The sequence below is a fragment of the Kogia breviceps genome, chromosome 1 (genome assembly GCF_026419965.1).
Source record: "Kogia breviceps isolate mKogBre1 chromosome 1, mKogBre1 haplotype 1, whole genome shotgun sequence".
In the NCBI taxonomy this organism is placed as follows: domain Eukaryota; kingdom Metazoa; phylum Chordata; class Mammalia; order Artiodactyla; family Physeteridae; genus Kogia; species Kogia breviceps.
In genome coordinates, this window is record NC_081310.1 from 14,828,808 (window position 1) to 14,849,170 (window position 20,363).

General features: G+C 39.7%; 1 protein-coding gene across 35 annotated transcripts in view; it reads right to left on the reverse strand.

Annotated features, from left to right (window-relative positions):
• The window catches only part of ESRRG (estrogen related receptor gamma), a 645,982-nt gene that overhangs the window by 136,062 nt on the left and 489,557 nt on the right, over positions 1–20,363 (reverse strand). For all 35 annotated transcript variants that reach the window (XM_067027629.1, XM_067027575.1, XM_067027635.1 and 32 more), the window contains one exon: positions 13,805–13,921. In XM_067027629.1, coding sequence (XP_066883730.1) covers positions 13,805–13,921 — 117 coding nt within the window. The remainder of the gene's footprint in view (positions 1–13,804; positions 13,922–20,363) is intronic.

Consider the following 20,363-nt stretch of genomic DNA (forward strand, 5'->3'; position numbering starts at 1 on the left):
AAAAATTATATATATGTATAACTGAATATTTTGCTGTACACCTGAAACTAACACAATATTGTAAATCAACTATACTCCAATTTTAAAAATAGGTCTTAATTTTCTCATTTACATTCATTAACATATCAAATGTCTATGGGCAAGACAGGTGAAAAACAATGGCATTTCTCATCTTCTTTTCTTTTCTTTTTTTTTTTTTTGAGACAGGATATATCTATTGCTGTATCATCAGGGTATTCAATATAAATTCAGTACAAGATGACTTCTGAAATACCATTCCGTCATGGTCACACACATATAAAGGAAAATGTAGAAATGATTTATATATGACGACAGCCCAGAAATTGTTTCTAAAATCATTATTTATGACAAAATTATTTCTACATTCAAGTTTTAATGATGGAACTCAAAGCCTACTAAAGTAGACTAAAAAAGAAGAAATAATTAATCAGTTATATTTTATTGAGCAACTACTATGTGATCGTTGTTATGTTAGGTGCCATGGCAGACTAAAGTATAAACAGATAGAGTCCCTGTTCTGAAGCTGTTTAGGCTTTGCTCTATGGTAAATACTAAGTGACAAATAGAATAAAAAAAATTAATATCAATACTAACACACTATTTTCTGATTTCTGATTTGTTTACTAGGCACTTTGCCAAACAATATTACAACTACTCCCTCATTTAAACCTCAAAACCACCCTCTGATGCAGTGAGAATGACAACCCCCCATTTTACAGATAAGGCTTAAAAATTCGGCTAAAGCAACTTGTTTGAGATAACACAGCAAGTAAGTAATAAAGTGTGGATTGAACTCAGATTCTCTGTCTGCACTGTCCAGCAGGGTTAGTCAACAGCCACATGGGGCTATTGAATTTAACTAAAATTAAATAACATTAAACATCCCATTCTTCTTTTGCATTAGACACGTTACAAGGGCTCGATCCGCAGCCACAGCCTCCATCTGATCTGAGACGCCAGGCTTTTCATCTTCACACTCCACTTCCCTACGTGAAATTAAAATGCTAAGTTCTATGAAACAGAATATAAAGGCTGGTAAAATTCAGAAGGGAGAAAAGTGTATATAATTGTAAATAATCAGGCTTATGATTATTGATGATGGATCATAAATTCCATGAGGGCAGAAACTTGTCTGTCATGTTCATTTTTTTATCCTTGGCATGAATAAAGTGATTGGTACGGAGCCATATGCCTCAAAAATATTCACTGAACGGGTGGATAAAAAGTGGACAAATAAATGTTTGAAGACGGGTTTGGCGAATACGTGTGATTTCGGTCCATAAGTTGCTAGAAAGCAGCTTCCAGAGGAATAACCCGACCCCAACTCTGGATGTTATAAGGAACAGGCTGTATTTCTTGGACAGCACATAGAAATATTTACACCGATTAGACCATAAGGCCAGAATCCACATTCCTTCCAAATATTTTCAAATTATGCATGAATTGATAATAACCTATGACTGGCTAAGGTCAGAGCAATTGCCATTTAATTGGCTTCAAATATACTAATGATTATGATAATGTTGATACTGAAGACACTTAATAGGCCTGGAGATAAATGTCTAAGAGAGCAGGGGGTGAATCCAGGGGAGCGGGGGGGGTGAGATAGGGAGGGGATAATTACGGAGGTCATAAGCTTGGAAACCACCAAATGGCAACTCACTATGGTGGTGAAGAAACTTTGCTTTTAGAAGAAATTTTGGAACAAAAATATGTTCAAAAGGTGAGGCGAGGAGAGGGCACAGGAAGGAAGAGGAAGTTGTATGCCCCAAAGAAGTGAGGTATGAGGGAAAAGTTTAATTTGGGAAAATTAACTGGACATAGAGAAGCCACCAAATAAGGGCTCAGGAGGCCACAAGGATAACACTTGTAGCTGAGAACTGAGAGGCAGGCCGGGCAAAACGAACTTCACTTCCTAAGTGGGTAAGGCGCTGGCTGGAGCTGAGAAACAGAACCGGAAGTTCATACAGAGCGAAGCAGAAACACATGCTAAGTGAAACAAGGTAATGCAAACGATCTCATTCCGACATCGTCTACTCCTTCAATCTCCCACATCCCAAGGATACCTACAAAATGCTAATCGAACAGTCCAGGCATCTAAAACTAGGACTACGCAGCCTATGTAGAAAAGACTTCACAGCTGAAAGTGTAATCGCTGAGAAAAATCGGGAAGGGATTATGACTTTAGATACACATCATTTTTGGAGAGACAGGTTAACCGAAGGGCAATTCCCCAAGAAACCCTCCCTTTCGGTTCTGACATCGGGCCCATGATATCCCAACCGCCGTGTAGAAGCAGGGGCTCTTACAATTGGGGCTTTAAGAGTAGAGATCCTAACACTCCCGTCAAAGGTCTCTATAAAGCTTCCTGCTCCCAAAAATCACTTCCATGTGCTTCTCTTTTAATGGCCCGATTCACAGTCACGTCAATATTAAACAGCGTATAAGCTGAGGTCAGGTAAACACAAAATGAGGATGTGGATACTCAGCTGAACTCCACCGCACCTGGGAAGCGGCTTCGAAGGCTCCTGGGCTGTGCTGTCTGCCCGGGGAAGGCTGGGTGGGAGTGGCAGGGCCCTGATATTTGTTCTCGTGGCCACAAAGCCACACTGGCTCTCAAACAGCACAATCTGCCGTTCACTTAAGGCTGGTTTGCCAGGAAGCCCAAGGATGGACTCCCCACCAGTACCATCAGGCTCAGGGAATTTGGCTAGCACCAGGCACCCCAGACTTCTGCCAGCTAATTGGCTTTGGGGAAGCCGCTGACCTACTCTCCGCTGAGTGGCTTTTGTGAACCTGGAACCCAGCCTGCTGCCCATAGTCGATCAACCTTGGCCAAGCCAGCTGGCTTATTCCTTTGCAGACAGCTTGCCTCGGGGAAGCTGGTTGGTGGCTCGACAACCTACTAAGAGAGAGAGAGACGCAAAACTCCAGAACAATCTCTCAAGAAATAGCCAGTGTTCGCTTTCTTTTGAGGGAGACTTCAAAGTGAACGAGATCATGTCTGATGCCTTGGATAACACCGAGGGAGCAGAATTCTGCATAGCCTCCACGAGAACGGTAACTAACGCCTTAGGAACGGTGCCCAAAGGAATTAAAAACCATGGAGCTCTTCATTAAACGGGCCTTATTCAAATATACACCAGAATTCCTTTACATTACATTTAAGCCATGTCATAAACAACAGGGCCACGTTGATATGTGTGGGTATTGGTGAAAAGGAACAAAAATCTGTTGTCTGGAGGCTGGCGGGGAAAAATTCCACATCCAACAGAGTCCTATATGGCGGGGACCTCCCCCCGCCACTTACCATGCTGTCGCTAGACTTCTAGTGCAAGAACAAATGTTGAAGCAGGTTCTTTCCCCCTTGGGGCAAAATCCATTGGGGATTTTTAATAATCCAAGAGGAATAAAAATTGGTAGCATATTAGATAAATGCTGGCTTCCTATTTCAAATTCACAAGTGGAAATGACAAATGAGGACAATCAAATAAATGATTAACTATTAATAGTATTCCCATTAAAGCACGAGGAAGGGATCTAAGAGAACCGTTCCTTATAATTGCAATCTTTCTGTCCTCTCTCACACTAAGGCGGCGAGCGAGGGTAGATGTATTCAGTTCAAATAATTCTCAGTGCTGCGTCTGGTAAGTTCACACGAGAGAATCTCTCCACTTCATTTCTAATGTAATTGTTATTTTTGAAAAATATATAAATATAAAACGGTTCCAGAGAACCAAAGGTCCACAGGAAATATGTGATAGACTAAGACTCAACATGGGTTAGATACAGAATCATGGACAAATCTTTAAAACATTAGTATTTCGATTTTCCCCATTTGTAAGACAGATAAGATTGTAATATCCCAGCGGTCCACTATGGCCACATCCTCAAAGCAACTGAGGCAAATGGTACTCAAAGTCAGTGAGTGACTCAGATTCACTGCTCTCTACAAACTTATCAGGAATTTGGTTCTGAACTTCACTTAACTAAAAACTGAAGCCAGAGAGTAAAACTATGTCACAAAACAAAACGTTCTTCTCTGCTCCAGTTGGGATTTAAATAAGATGTCACACGCTGTTTGACACAGAGACCCCGAAATCGGGTTCCCAGGAATTGAACAGCTTAAGTGTTACTGATGTTTATTCACACTGTTTATAACTGGCAAGTTATTCCAAAGTTTATGTTGAGATCTCAAGAATCTCATGGTGGGAAGTCACCATGAAAGATCTTCCAGTCTAATCCCCACATGACACGTGAAATTGTTCTCTATATCATCTCTCACAGTGATGGGAAACTTACTGCCTTTCGACACAGTTCATTCTATTTCCGGACATGAAGTGAAGAGCTCAAAGCAATCAAGTGAGCCCTGGTTCGGAAAAAAAACTGGTTTATTTAAGTAATCTTTTAAGAGCTCAGTATCTCATAATACCCATAGCCGCCGAAGAATCCCAAGCTAAATATATAGTAGAATATTCCTACTGTATTAAACAAATACAGAGCATAAACAGTATGAGCCAGAATGCCTGCTCTAAAATCCAGACTCCATCATGCATTTTGAGAACTTGGGCAAAGTAACATAATCTCTCTAAGCTTTTCTTTCCTCTGTGAAATGGGGAAATACCCACCTCTGGAGGTCACTGTAAGGATTAACAACAACAACAAAAAATCCAACTATAGTACATAGCCTAATGCACATTGAGCTCTCACGAATAAGTGTTATTACTCTTACCCTCAAAATCTTTGCTATTCATTTTAAGACTATTCAGGCTTTCATACCAACAAAGCATGACAAAAAATAACCCCAAAAGTCACCGTCTGGTAGTGCAGTACCTGTACACGAAATAAGTTTTCGTGGCACCTTAAGTATATTCCCAACAGCTTAATGTCAAGACAGAGCTCACGAAAGCGGTGCTCTTTGCTATTGCTTACATTATAACTTGGGAGTTTTGTTTAATACTCTGCATTAATGAGGGAGGTCCTTAGGATAATAATACAACAGAGAGTGCAGGAAATACCAGTGAGGTCAAGGCAGTTCTATTAACTGTCATCTAACAGAGAAATAGTTCCTTGAATATCATTAAAGCTTTCTTCTTTTCTTTGTTCTCCTTTTTGAAGGCAGTAGGAACCCAAATTTCCCTACCAATAATTTCTGTTTTCGACTTGGTAGCATAATGATATTAGACTTGGGGAAAAAAAAAATTCACCTTGGCAATGTCTTCTTCAGAGGTTTTTACAAAAGATATTTTTCTAGGATAAATTGCACTAAGCAGGTTCTTTAAGTAAGCAAAAACAAATCTGTTTGTTAATAAATGGGCTGAGTAGTTTTTGTATTTTTTAAAGAGAATCTACCTGGAAAAATGCTACAGCCTTTAAAGGAACATTTTATTAAAATGAAAGATATGAAACAGAAGGGTAATTAGATAAGTAAGTTGCTCTTTGCTGCTTCTGCTGATAGGGTAAACCCAGAAGACTCTGAGTTCCCACTGCCATATATAAATCAAAACACAAGCTGTAGTTGCAGCAAAACAGTTCTGGGATAATTTTTCCTTTATAACCTGGGAGTTCAAGACAACTGATTGGAGAGACATAATGGCAGCTAAATGGATAAATGCATAATCTGTACTCTGTATATGTATGTACATATGTACACACACACACAATGCCTTCTCCAAACTAAAAAGTAGAAATAGGAAGTATACACTATGGATTATGATAAGATAGCTCAGAATAAATAGGGTCTCTGGACAAAGAATCCTCTACTGTGGAGAAATCCTCTATACTCCTATCATTTTTTCCACTTGAAGATTTCCTAAATATGAGGTAGGTCTTCTTCGTTGATGAGACAGAGCAATAGATGAGGGCCTTCCATTCTACACAGACTGGCAACGTTGATGGATTTTAAATGATTTGGCAAAAAGCCAAAAGATTTAAGCAGGGCATAGATGGCGTGAGCCTTTTAAGGTACTAGAGAACCAAGACATGAAAATGAAAGATCCTTCTAGATCTTCATACTTTTTCAGGTTAATTTCTTTCCCAGGGATCTATCTAGAAACAGACACTAACTCAGTTTGACCAAAATGAACGGACCTGAAAGCACTGTCCTGTGCAGTATCTTTTTAAAAATTAATTAATTATTAATTTTATGTTTGGCTGCGTTGGGTCTTCATTGCTGCGTGCGGGCTTTCTCCAGTTGCGGTGAGCAGGGGCTTCTCTTGTTGCGGAGCACAGGCTCTAGGCCCGTGGGCTTCAGTAGTTGTGGCACATGGGCTCAGTAGTTGTGGCTCGCGGGCTCTAGAGCACAGGCTCGGTAGTTGTGGCGCACAGGCTTAGTTGTTCCGTGGCATGTGGGACCTTCCCGCACCAGGGCTCGAACCCGTGTCCCCTGCATCGGCAGGCAGATTCTTAACCACTGCGCCACCAGGGAAGTCCCTCTACGCAGCATCTTTAACCTTGCCGTTCTCACCTCCACAGCTCCTGTTACACAATGCCCTCTCCAACTCACTCTATGCCCAATATTCTAGCTGCTCAGTTATCCTGTAAAGACCTTTCCTGGGACATGCCCCACCATTATCTGTATCTTCAGGGGCCTCATGAAACTCCAGGTGAAAAGTCTGGTTTCCCCATTCAGAATCCTAAGGAAAAGCCCCTTCCTTATGAATGCCCTTTATGTACGTATCGTGGGCACAAACCCCTTGTTAAACCCACAGGTTCTGTTGCTTCCTGGGGGTGCCAGCACTGTTTCCCATTTTCTCCACCTTAAATGAATATCTCCAGCCACTACTGGCCTGCTGTACTGAGATGGTGGGCGATCGACCCACAGCTGGAGCAGGAAAGACCCCTCTTTGGGCCAAGCGTGTGACATGGCTTGACAGAGCTGCAGGAGGGGCCTGAGAATATGACACATCTGACCTCCATCTCACTCCCGCTGGCCTGCAGTGGGACCTTGGGTAAGTTACTAAAACTCTCTGAACCTGGAGTTCCTCATCTGATTAATGAGACTCTGGCACTCAGGGCCCCACTATTTTCCTCTCAGTGAGGTTTTAAGGTGATAATAAAACCATAATATCTTGTGCCTTTCCCCACATTTCAAATGCTGATTCCCAACCACTGCTTTGACTTTACCCTGAACAGGAAGACTCACGATTATATCATATCTTGTAAATTGCCAGCCTAGACTCTTCACCCTTCTATTTTTTAGACTTTTAAAAAGTGGAGGAAAATATTGAGCACCTCTGTAACAGAAACTTACTTTAAAGATGTCAAATCAGATATGAAAGGTAAATATGGTTATTGACAAAACACATCACATAGTTATGTGTTTTGTTTGTTTTAATGACTCATTTTCCCCCAAAGGAAGTATTCAGAAGGCACTTAAAATTATATAAACTCGCTCTTCTCCTTTCCCACTTATGGCAATGTTTTTATTTTAAAAATCTAACAACAAAACTTCAAATATATCTGACCAGTAGCAACACGGCAACCTGTGATAAGCCTTTAGATGCCCACAGAAATAAAACTCTACTGACTGCACTTCCATTTTTTAACAAGAGATGGTAGGGGCTGTGAGGAAATAAAGAGGAAAAGTTTTTCAAACACTACAAAAATACGTGATCAAGACTTCAAGTCCTAAGTATTTAAATACCTGCAAATTGTTCTACTGTTCCTTCAACTCACTTCTATTAACTTTGACAAAAATAACATACTTCCTGCTCTTCTAGAAAGACAGAAAGCATCCAAAGAATTATTCAGTTAAGACAAAATTTACAAAGTAGCACAATTCACTAGCCACGTCTATCGAATAATAATAGTTCTTATTGTATTTTCAAACTTATGGATATAGTCATCAGCAGCAGTAATAAGTATCTGTGTGTCATATATTGGTACTATGTTTCTAGAGACATTATATCATTTTTAACAAAACGTATAGAATTTTAGAATAGAAGAGATGAGAAAGAAAGTAGTCTAACTGCTCCCCGGCACATACGGAAATGAAGGCAGAGTCGAATGGACTTGCTTAAAATCACAATGCAAGGTTGAGGAAAATCAGAATTAAAAGCCAAACCACAATGTTTTGCCAGTCACGTGGGAGAAGCTCAGTTAATACTTATGGAGGTGTGCTAAAACTTATTTCTCTCCTCTGATTTTTTTATCCACGATGGTCTGATATCAAAGTTACCTCAGTAAAATTTAATGTACCTATGAGGTTAGTAGAACTCTTATATTTCTTCTAATGTACCTATGAGGTCAGTAGAGTTCTTATATTTCTTCTTGTTTGAAAAGGTGTGTGATTTGTCCATTTTCTTTGGTAGACAAAGGATTAAGTTCTATATTTCTAAATTAATAAGTTGAAGCATGTGAGTCCTAGAGGTCAGATACCTTTGCCCCAGGTCCAGGAGGAGACAGAGCCAGGGCTTGAATCTAGATCCACCTGACCTTAAAGCTTGACCCCTACCATCTCCAGCCAACCTCTCCAATAGCCAACCTTGATCTGGTCCTTGCTCCAGGTCACACGGTATGCCGAGCACCTAACCTGCGGTATCTTATTGGCTATTCACAACAACATTTTATTTGCAAATACTATTATTGCTACTACCATTTTGCAAATGATGAAAGTGATGATTAGAAGGGTTAAGTAACCATCTTTTTAAAGGCAAAGTGAAAAGTACAATTTCTTGGCATGAAATAACTAAACCAGTCCGCCGGGCTGCCTGGATTCATCTAGACTATGGCATGCAGGCTGGCCTGGCTGGGGAATATAATATTGCACACAAATGTGCATCTCTTGCTCTCATGCACAAGAGTCTAAGAAAAATACTTGAGTTGCCAAGGTGAAACGCTTCACGCCAATTAAGAGCAAAAAGCCTTTCTTCAATCTCTTGATCCGTGAATTCTATACGTAAATAAAATAATTATTGCTTTCATAAAATGTCTGTTTGCCACTGACAGAGAGAAAACCGAACCGGTATGTCCTACAATAAATAGCCTTTAAATAACTAAGGAGAAAGATCAAAATAAAAATAAATCTTGACCAGATTTATAGGTGCACGTTGATTAGTTCTTATTTTTTCCTTTCAAATAAACAATACCTGAAAAAAATGAAAAGGGAATGTTGAGACCAGATATCTTGTAATAGATGGGTTTTCTCTGACATACAGTATGGTATAACGCCGAAAAAATAATGCTGGCCCATCATTCATGAGCTTGGCAGAAAGTAGAGCCCAGAAAAAGCGAAGGGGATTTTTCACGATGTGGAATGGTGCAACAACTTGGATTTGAACAAAGTACCATTTTTTTTTTAACTGTACTTCTCACAGTTTTATGTTGTTGCATTTTGTTGTTTTCCCCACACAACTGTTTCTTTGCTTCCACTGGTAACAATTTTTTGATTCAAAAATTCTAATATTAAAACCAAACATGGTTCATCTGGATATGATTCTGGTGCTAATGAGAAGCCACGTCTTATAGGAATTTAATTACACACGCTGTGATGTAACTGGAGTTGTTTACCCACTAAGCCACCACTTCCATTTTGTACCTCACATCATTAGTAGAAAGGCCAGTCAGTAAAGCCAAGACATTATTTTTAAAAGAGTAAAAGTCTCATCTTTCTATAAATGCCCTTTTAAATGAAAACATCTTCATTTCCCTCAAGCAGCATTTTATCTCAGATGCACATGGCTAGGTGAATAAAAATACCTGTGAAAGAAAGAAGATTCCCATCAAAGCTGTTGAAATCTGATTTCATTTCAGATTCTAGAACTCATGTTGTTTTCTGTTTAAATAGATTTGGTCTGTCAATTTCCCGACCTGCTGTGCCATCAGCCTGTATGGACTGCTGTGGCCAAGACGGGGGTTGTAGAGACAAATATTATTACGGACTGGTAATCGAATTGAACAGGTTTACATTGGAATAGATTTACAACCTCAGGATCTCTGACATACTGCATGGGACTGAAACCCCTCTCCAGCCATAAAGATACATTTAAGACAGTATCACTCTCTCCAGGCAGAGAAGGTAAGCCTTGAGCCAAGGAAATGGCCAAACGTAACTGTGCATTTATATGCAGGGTGTAATGCAATATTTCACTGTATTTTTTTAAGGACAGAAGAAAAAGAGGATTCCATATTTACTCATAACTATCATCTCCTTTCTATTTGGGGGAAGGGGCTTAGAGATATTCTTCCACCAAAGTAGGCACAAGGAAGTAAAGGAAAATAAATTATTTTTTGAGTATATCAGCAACAGCAGCAATTCCCTTGAAAACAGTCCCTCTAAAGGCTTGATAACAGCAACTGAAGAGGTGTGAATTATAGATAAGCACCCGTCCTATTTACTTTCACCAACAATGTTTAATTAAACACAGTTCACACCTTTTCAGTCACTCTAACCACCCTTCAGGATTGTTCCTGCTGGAAAACACAATGGGGAAAATTATTTAGGGGAAAATATGTTTTCTACTTCCTCCTTAAACCTGGAAGGGCAAATAGGTGAGTACATTGTAGACACAAAATCAAACGGATCAAAAACATCCTGTTTACCTGGACATGGAGGCGTATCTCCATGTATTTTAGTTGCGGACAATAAAATCCAAATCTAGGACACACCCAAAGTGTTAATTGATACATTACTTTTATAACATTTTAAAAACATTGATTCGCTTTTGGAAAAGAATGATTCCTCAAGTCCAAACTCTAAATTAAGCCTTTTTGAATGAGCGTAAGTGTGGTTTGAGTCTCTATAGCTCAACTACGTGGCAATATAGAGATAATTAAGACCAAAAACATGATGGTCAATCACTTGTTTCACTGTGAAATATGTTTTGTTTGCTACTCTGCTATGGGGTTTAAGGCAATTACTAAGGTAATGTCTCCACCACAAGAAAGTCAGCTATCACCACTGTCCTGACTCAGAGGAAAACTCTTTGTCATCTGGGTTGGGCTGTTATCGTTGGATTATTATTCATATGTTTCCCTTTGTTAACACTATTATCCTTTTAGTATCTTCTACATAAGATTTCTTCCACCAAGAGGAACCACATCTGTCGTTTCCACTGTGGCGTCACTGGAGCCTAGAATAGTGCTTGGCACATGAGAGGAACTTAATAAATATTTAGGAAATGGATTATAAATGCAAAATGTGTTCACTGTGGAAAAATCCTACCAGTGCCAAAAGCTATAAACAAGAAAACTATTCCCTACCCTGATTTTTTTTCACTAGTGTTAACACTGGTACCAATCTTTATCCTTCCTTCCGTTTCTCCATGCATATACCATCACAATGTGTGTGTATTAATATAAATTATTTCAGTACAAATTTGTATAAAATTTTTATTTAATATAAGCATATTTTATATAAAATATATTTATATGTAAATTGAATCATCCAACTAGGCAATTTGTTTTCTTTTTTAAATTACTGAATTAAAGTTGATTTACAATGTTGTATTAGTTTCAGGTGTACAGCAAAGTGATTCAGTTATATATATATATATACACACATACATACATATATATATCTTTTTTGGATTCTTTTCTATTATAGGCTATTACAAAATATTGAATATAGTTCCCTGTGCTATAGAGTTGGTCCTTGTTGTTTATCTATTTTATATATAGGAGTGTGTATCTGTTCATCTCAAACTCCTAAGTTATCCCTCCCCCCTCAATTTCCCCTTTGGTAACCACTGGTTTGTTTTCTGTGTCTGTGAGTCTGTTTCTGTTTTGTAAGTAAGTTCATTTGTGTCATTTTATTAGATTCCACATATAAGTGATATATCATCATATGATTTTTGTCTTTCTCTCTCTGACTTACTTCACTTAGTATGATAATCTCTAGGTCCATCCGTGTTGCTGCAGGCAATCTGTTTTCTATTTTATTTTTTTTAACCTGGCAAAATATCTTGGTCCTCTTTCCATAAGGTTTTAATGATAAAGTTACATGCTTGTTTACAATTATTTTTCAAGTTGAGGATGAGAAGACTTTGAGAGAATCTTCTTAGTTCCTAGTCAGTGGAGGAGTTAATTCTTAATGGACAAGAGAAAAATAGCATGAATTCCACATACCCAAATATAATCTGATTCATTCATCTTCCTATGACATTGTTCACAGTAAAAATCTTGGAATAAGAACAAGCCAGGGAAACTTATGAGATCTGGTGATGCCATACCTAATTGAAGCTCTGGTTCATTCATGAGAAATAAATACTTGGATCTACTTGGATTTCGAAGTTAAAAAATAGGTGATCTCAGGACTTCCCTGGTGGTGCAGTGGTTAGGAATACGCCTGCCAGTTCAGGGAACACGGTTTCGAGCCCTGATCCGGGAAGATCCCACATGCCACGGAGCAGCTAAGCCAGTGCGCCACAACTACTGAGCCTGTGCTCTAGAGCCCGCGAGCCACAGCGACTGAAGCCCACGCGCCTAGGGCCTGTGCTCCACAACAAGAGAAGCCACCACAATGAGAGGCCCGCGCACCATGGCGAGAAGTGGCCCCGGCTCGCCGCAACTAGAGAAAACCTGTGCACAGCAATGAAGACCCAACGCAGCCAAAAATAAATAAATAAAATTACTTAAAAAAAAAAAAAAAAAGCCTGTAAAAAAAATAGGTGATCCCCAGTAACAACAAATTATACAAACTCATAAGGCCGACCCCAGGAACAAGATACAGTCTATGACTCAACAGAAACAGTACATTTAAATATTTAATTTACCTCATATTCTTTCAAACTTCAATGACCATATTTCCATTTTGTTACTGTATAAAATTATCATATTGATTTTAAACTCTGGCAAATTTTCTGAAGAGAAGGAAACAGTAAACCTAAATGTAGTATATAAAATGCACATCTACAAAGCACACATATATATACAGAAATATATTAAAAACAAACCATAAACTAAACCTAGGCCTCCCACAGAAAAGAACAATTTTTCTCCATCTCCAAGCTAAAATGTTAGTTTCACTAGACATACTGAAATATACAAAGATTTCAGGAACTTTGATTTGGGTGGGGGACTTGAGTGAATTCTAGAATCTATTTGGGTTCAGTTCCTGGCTCTGCCCTCATCTGCTGCGTGAACTTAGGCAATTCGTTTAGCACGGAATACATGCTCATTGTTATTATTTTGTGTTTGCTGTTGTTATCCCCAACTGAAAGCAACAATCTTAATACCACTGTTACAAACTCTTTATGACGGAAGATAAGTTCCAAAGATAAGATTAGAAAAGAATAGAGTGCTTTAAACCTAAGATGAATTTTTTTAAAAGACAGAAAGAAAACAGTACCCATATGAAGTGATGGATGTGTTAATTACCTTGATTGTGGCAATTATTTCAAAATATATATTAATGAAATACAGGTCATCTACCTTAAAAATACACCATTTTTATTTGTCAGTTATACTTCAGTAAAGATGGGGGGGATCTCTCTGTAGACCTAGTAGTGAAAAGAAAGCAAAAAGACAATGACAGTAGCCTCTTGGCTACCCTTCATCCTTTGCCTTCTGCAAATCGTAAAGATGAAAAGAACCCGAACTGCCAAGCATACCTGGTGGGTTTAGCTACACATCAGATGTGTCCTACCTTGTCCCTTCCTGTTGAGGTCAAGCAGTGAGCCACGAGAGATCAGCAAGTCCAGGTATAAAGGAGGAGTATTCTGCTATCAGATTCAGGATACTTACTGTGACCCCAGAGTTGCCTGGTTTCTCTAATATTTCTGTAATTCCCTGTATATCCCGCACCCCCAGCTTAAAGTACAGGAGCACTAGCGCACAGCCTTACCTTCTTTGAGCATGCCCACTTTTAAACACTTCATGAAGCGGCAAGCCTGGCAGGATTTACGTCTGCGCTTTGTGATTTCACATTCATTCGTGGCAGGGCAGCTATATTCTATATTACCTAAAACACAGAGTTTAAGAAAAGAAGCTGTTAGATTTGCAAGACCCAGGCAATCCTAGCATCCCCAAGGCAACACCAACTCTGCTACTCCTGCCGTCCTCCCTCAAAAAAAAGTCAGCGGGAGTCATGAGGATGTCACAAATATCATGAAGCCAGATGCTCGCTATAAACACTGAAGATGCATCAAACAATGAGAAAATACATGGTGAAGCTCTTCAAAAGATTAAGCTTAAAATCAGCCTTTAAAATTATGCTTCATCCACTCATACAAAGTAGCGGTCTTCCAGAATTTGAGGATCCAAAAGAAATGTCCCAGCGGATTATTTCCATAAAAACACCAACATCAAAACTGTATTACAGTATCCTCCATCCTCGATTTCTTTTGGTTACTAATGCCCTGATGCATCAGACTTTTTGTCTCTCTGACACTGAACAGTACAAATCTCACTGTGAAAAATGATCAGCAGGCTAATTTGGGACTGCACAGTAAGCTCCTTGAGGGCAGGGACTGAAGTTACATGGTTCTCGCTTCATCACTTACCAGAGCCTTACAATACAATTTTACTCTTGGAAAATGTTTACCGATGATGATGTCTCCATCATCACCATCACCACCATCACCACCACCATCACCATCACCATCACCACCACCATCATCATCACCATCACCATCATCATCATCACCACCATCATCATCACCATCACCACCATCATCATCACCATCACCACCATCATCATCATCATCACCACCATCATCATCACCATCACCGTCACCATCATCATCATCACCATCACCATCATCACCATCACCACCATCATCATCATCACCACCATCATCACCATCACCATCATCACCATCACCACCATCATCATCATCACCATCACCGTCACCATCATCATCATCACCATCACCATCATCACCATCACCATCATCATCATCACCATCACCATCATCACCACCATCATCATCATCACCATCACCGTCACCATCATCATCATCACCATCACCATCATCACCATCACCATCATCACCATCATCACCATCACCATCATCACCACCATCATCACCATCACCACCATCATCACTATCTTCATTACAACCATCATGACCACCATCATGACCATCACCATCACCATCACCACCACCATCATCACCATCATCATCACCACCATCATCACCATCACCACCATCATCATTATCTTCATTACAACCATCATGACCACCATCATCACCATCATCATGTTTATTAAATTACTTGCATAATGAATTCCAGACACTCAAGCTGCATGGAAGTGTTATAAATAAAAATAAACTGCTAGGAATTTATATTTTTAGTATTAGAGTCTACATCATTTACGTTAGTAACAACACACTTGAAGTGATAAAGGTGTCGCCAGAAGATCCAGACTTTAACTTGCAATTTTTCAATTAGTGCCAAAGACTATGTATGGGAAGTGCTCTGGGGCTGCCTACAGCTTTGTAGAGAAGCTGCCTTTAAAATAAAGCCTGTCTCCCCTATCAGCTCTGTCACATAGTGCTTGAAGGTCTTTCGTTACTTCCTAACCCTTTCCCCTTGTGATTAAGTGCATTAGTATCTTAATGAAAATGCATTCTGTTTATTGCCCTCTTGGGAAGGGGGAGGTCATCACACCAAATGCATAAATTGTCATCAGAGACGGTCTGAGCATAATTGCAATTTTGCTGCTCCATGTTTGCAATACCCAGGGTCCATCCAAGTCCCCTGAAACATGCACAGATTCTAGTAATTAGCATAGAGTCTGCCTGGGACCACAGCATTGATGAAATATTTCAGAGTTAATCACACTTTGTAAACACTGATTTATATTGACTACCCTTCTCCAGACTGATGTCTCCTCATTAAATATCACATTAGTGGATTGCAGGATTGTACAAAGACTCAACTACGTAGTAACTGCTAATTCAACAGGAAGTAATACCTAACTACTCATAACTACAGAGAACTGGTTAAGTATGCATGACTTCCAAAAAAAAAAAAAGCCTGTGCATTATAACTTAAGACAATCCTATCAAAATTGACTAAATTAGCATTCTAATTCAGGGCATTTATAATAATAAAAGCAACTACTTTTTAACATAATAGGTGAAATATTAAGAGTAATATTAAGTGCATCAACAGAAGCACACACCATCACCTCCCTCATTGATATTATTGTGTTACTGTATTATTACACTCACAGAAAACCAAGGGTAAGTCAAAGGAACCAAACTGGCTGGATCGCGGCTGAGAATAAAAGGATTCAGAATCCGAACTTTAGATGAATGATTTTTCACTGTGATTTATTTTGCATCAAGAGAGTGTTGCTAGTCATTTTCTAGGGGTTACTTAGATCCTTCCACTTCCTACCAGATCCTTCCACTCTACATGGCTCTCCTTATACTTATTTAAAAAGAAACCCAAGCCTCTGCTTTCTTAGGAAGAGCGGAACAATAACTAGTTAGAAAGGGGAAAAAAAAATGTTCTCCGAACAGCATTACTTCCCCTTTTTTGGTTCCTCAAAAGTCAATACGGGGCTTCCCTGGTGGCGCAGTGGTTGGGAGTCCGCCTGCCAATGCAGGGGACGCGGGTTCGTGCCCCGGTCCGGGAGGATCCCACGTACCGCGGAGCGGCTGGGCCCGTGAGCCATGGCCGCTGAGCCTGCGCGTCCGGAGCCTGTGCTCCGCAACGGGAGAGGCCACAGCGGTGAGAGGCCCGCGCACAAAAAAAAGTCAATCCGAAGTCATCAATTGTTTACTTTCTAGTATCAAGGCACGAGCACAAGTTCCCCTGCCCCATCCCTTTCAACCCAGTGCTGGAAACTTCTACTGGGATGACCCAGCATCACACACACACACACAAAATAATCACCTTTCTTTTCAAACTAGTTCCTCTTCTTCTTTGAAAAGCATATCCTCATCCTTTGCAACAAGGCCCTTCTGACAGGCCCCTAAGTGAGGCCTGTGTGAGCTCACACCTGGACTGTGGTAGTTATCTCCTAAGTGGGCATTTCGCCTCCGTCTTGTCCCCCTCTAATCCACACTGCATACCACGATCCTATTCCTCTTCCTATGACGGCTTTGATCATGTCGTTAACTGACCTTCTAAAAAAATCAATAGATTCCTACGGCCTCTGGAATAAACATAAAATATTCACCAGGCCAACAAAATCCCTGCACCACGTGACTCTCATCCAATTTTCCAGCAACGTTACACTGATTACCTTATATGAACTTCCTGACGCACCGGTCTGATTTATTCAGTTTTTGCTGCGCCCTTCAGACGTCCCTCTGAGGATGGTCTATCTTTGCCCCTCTTTTCTTCTTAAAATTACTTCCCAGGCTCAACGTTCAACTCAAATTCCATTCAAATCTTTCATGAAAACTTCTCAAACCACCCTAGCAGAAAACGATTTCTTGGTTCTCGTATCTTTTCGGGTACTCTCATCATATACAGACGTGGCAGATGCTTTTATACCTTTTCACGGGCATATTATCCATTAGAGGGTAAGATCATGGAGGCAAGGATTGTTGCTTATGCAGAATAGAAATCCTCCACCCAAAAGTAGTATATAAGAAAAATAATACATTTTAAATTACGTGATATTTTTCGGTATCTCAAGGTCATTTTTCTGAACATCAATTATGATGCTGTCACATGGTACTGTCCACAAGGTCAAGTGAGCTAGATGGCCCATTAGGAAGCAAAATGAAGAACACTAGGAAAACCATTCCCCAAATCAAATTAAAAAAAAAAAAAAAGTAGAAGAAAATCTAGTTAATTTTTCAAAACCTTACAAAAATACCTTTGACAAAAATGGAAATCCATGGCAAAACCAGGAGAGCTTATCAAGAAGAAAATAGAAAAATATAAAGGTTTCTGGGGAGTTAAGTGTGAAAAGAGAAAAAAAATCAAAACAAAACTGTAAGAAGTTTTAAAGGAAATAAAAGTACATCTTGATATAAATAAGAATAAAAATATGGGCTTCCCTGGTGGCGCAGTGGTTGAGAGTCTGCCTGCTGATGCAGGGGACACGGGTTCGTGCCCCGGCCCGGGAAGATCCCACGTGCCGTGGAGCGGCTGGGCCCGTGGGCCGTGGCCCGTACATGGTGAGAGGCCCGCGTACCGCAAGAAAAAAAAAAAAAAAGAATAAAAATAACATAAAATATGAAAATACAGATAGGTGGCACTAAGAGAGCTATTTAATGTTTATCTTATCATAACACTTACTATTATTTACAAAATGGGTGCCCTAAGAATTGGAGCCACGTTGCAGAAAACACTCAGGAGTGATTCAATTATAGCATTTGAATCTATAGATGCCCCTTCTCTGAATGACTGTCTAAAGATTTTTATGTTTCTTCAGAAACAGAAGGGAAATTGTCAAATTGCTCTATGAGAGTTTTAGATCACATATAAAGGAGGATTCCAGTTTCCTTTCTAACCACTACATTCTATAATTCTTCGATGACAAAGAGAAACGTAAAGGCAGAAGAATTTTTAATAGTGCCTTAGGATGAGTTCTTGAGGGCAGAGTTCTGTCTCATTTATAGCTGAATCCTCAACGCTTATCAATAAGCCTACCATTTTGTACATGTGCAGGGCTGGGTAAGAAAGAGGAAGTCCCTGGCTCTTAAGGAATCTACAGTTTTACAGAGGAGACAAGACACGTCAACAAATCACAATACAACTGAGTGTGCGCTGCAACGGCTCTGGATTCAAGTCAGCACCAGACACCCGTGTACACGGATGCAGCCACACAGCTGCTGAGGTTGTGCTTTGGAAAGTCAGTGAATTCTTCACACAGGAGCAAATGATTGAACTGTGCTGTGAAAAATGAATAAATAACTGCATTGGGGTAAAGGAATCTTCCCCAAGCTATAGAACGCCACATTCTTATAAAAATTTCACTGTGAATGGAAAGAAAATACACTGGTCCCGAGTATTTTCATAAATGATAGATTTTCAGCTAAGCATATAGACACAGTTCACGATGAATCTGACATCCTTCTGCAAGGTGTTCTGTTTCAATAAATTTGTCCTGACATATATGGATGATAACCTTGATTTCACTAAGTAACACTGGTTTATACCTTGAAAAACAAATCAACATCGTTCTAAAGAACTTCTTGGCTGGAGGAAAACCTCTCTAATTTCCAAGCCCTCCCACTGAGTTCCTTAGTTCATTGTTGTTGGCTGTGATATCACCCACCCAACCGTCTTTGATTCATGTCAGAGTCTACAAAGATTCTGCCCTTGAAAAACCTTCCCTGGTGCTTTTTCTATTCAATGAAGAAAGCATTTTATCCTAAAAATATGCTGCCCCAAGCACCTAGGCAACACTGTTACATCTATTTTGATAATGGCTCTAAGACACCACTCCCAATAGACCCTATGATCTCGATGGGGCACTTGTTTTCCTTCGATTCACCAAGAGGAAACAAGACAAAAATATTTCCAGTAGCAACTGCCGGCCTCTGGAATGTTAACACTGGACAGTCATTCAGGGGAATGCCGAAGTTATTGTTCACAGCCTAGAATTCTCATTTCAGACACAGAGTTTTCTTGGATTATAGCTCGCTATTTTCTGGGCCACGTTTGTTATAAGGCACCAGGGACTGAACTGGGCAGCCGTGGATGACACGACTGGAATTTTCCCAGTTTTGTCAATAGCTGGGGAAATAAGCTCAGCTTCAGAGGGAACCGGATCCACATGGAAGCTCCGGGTTTTTTAACCAGGCTGACAATCATGATAGAGCAATTTATAATATCTCTTGGCGTCTTTTCAGAAGGACCTGGGCTCTGATGACTTATTGCAGAGTCTTTTGTACAATCAGTTTGCAGGCAATATAATCTTCTCACTTACTGCTTAATAGAATCTTGCAGCTAGCTGGTGGATAGAATAACAGGGTGTATGTAAAACTTCAGCCTGGAGTGCCAGTGGATAATTTGTATATTCCTTTCAGTCACTTAATGGACTTTTACAGTTTAGCAGTGAAAGGGCTGAATGATGTGAATTAGCACGGCATCTCTAAATAAAAATATACGTCAAATCTTTACTTCCGACTCACATCTCTTGCACATAGTAATGAAGCATTGGGCTTTATGTAGTTCCCAAGAGCTGGGCTCTTTTTCATACATACAGACATCATAATTGTAAAGCCAATTCGAAAGCATCTGTATATTTCCCCCAATTGTTTTAATTTTATTAACAGAACCAAATGGCTTGAGATGACCCACAGGGCACTCCAAGTGGGGTTTATCCAGTTGTTTTCCAACATTAAATGATTTAAAAATAATGGGATTTGCCTCACTACACAATTACAGAGCATTAAAAACGTGAAGGCAATAATCTGTAGTATTTTTGTTTTAAGTGTCCAAAAGCAGAAAAAAGAAAGGAGGAAAACCCTCTCTTTACTGTATGG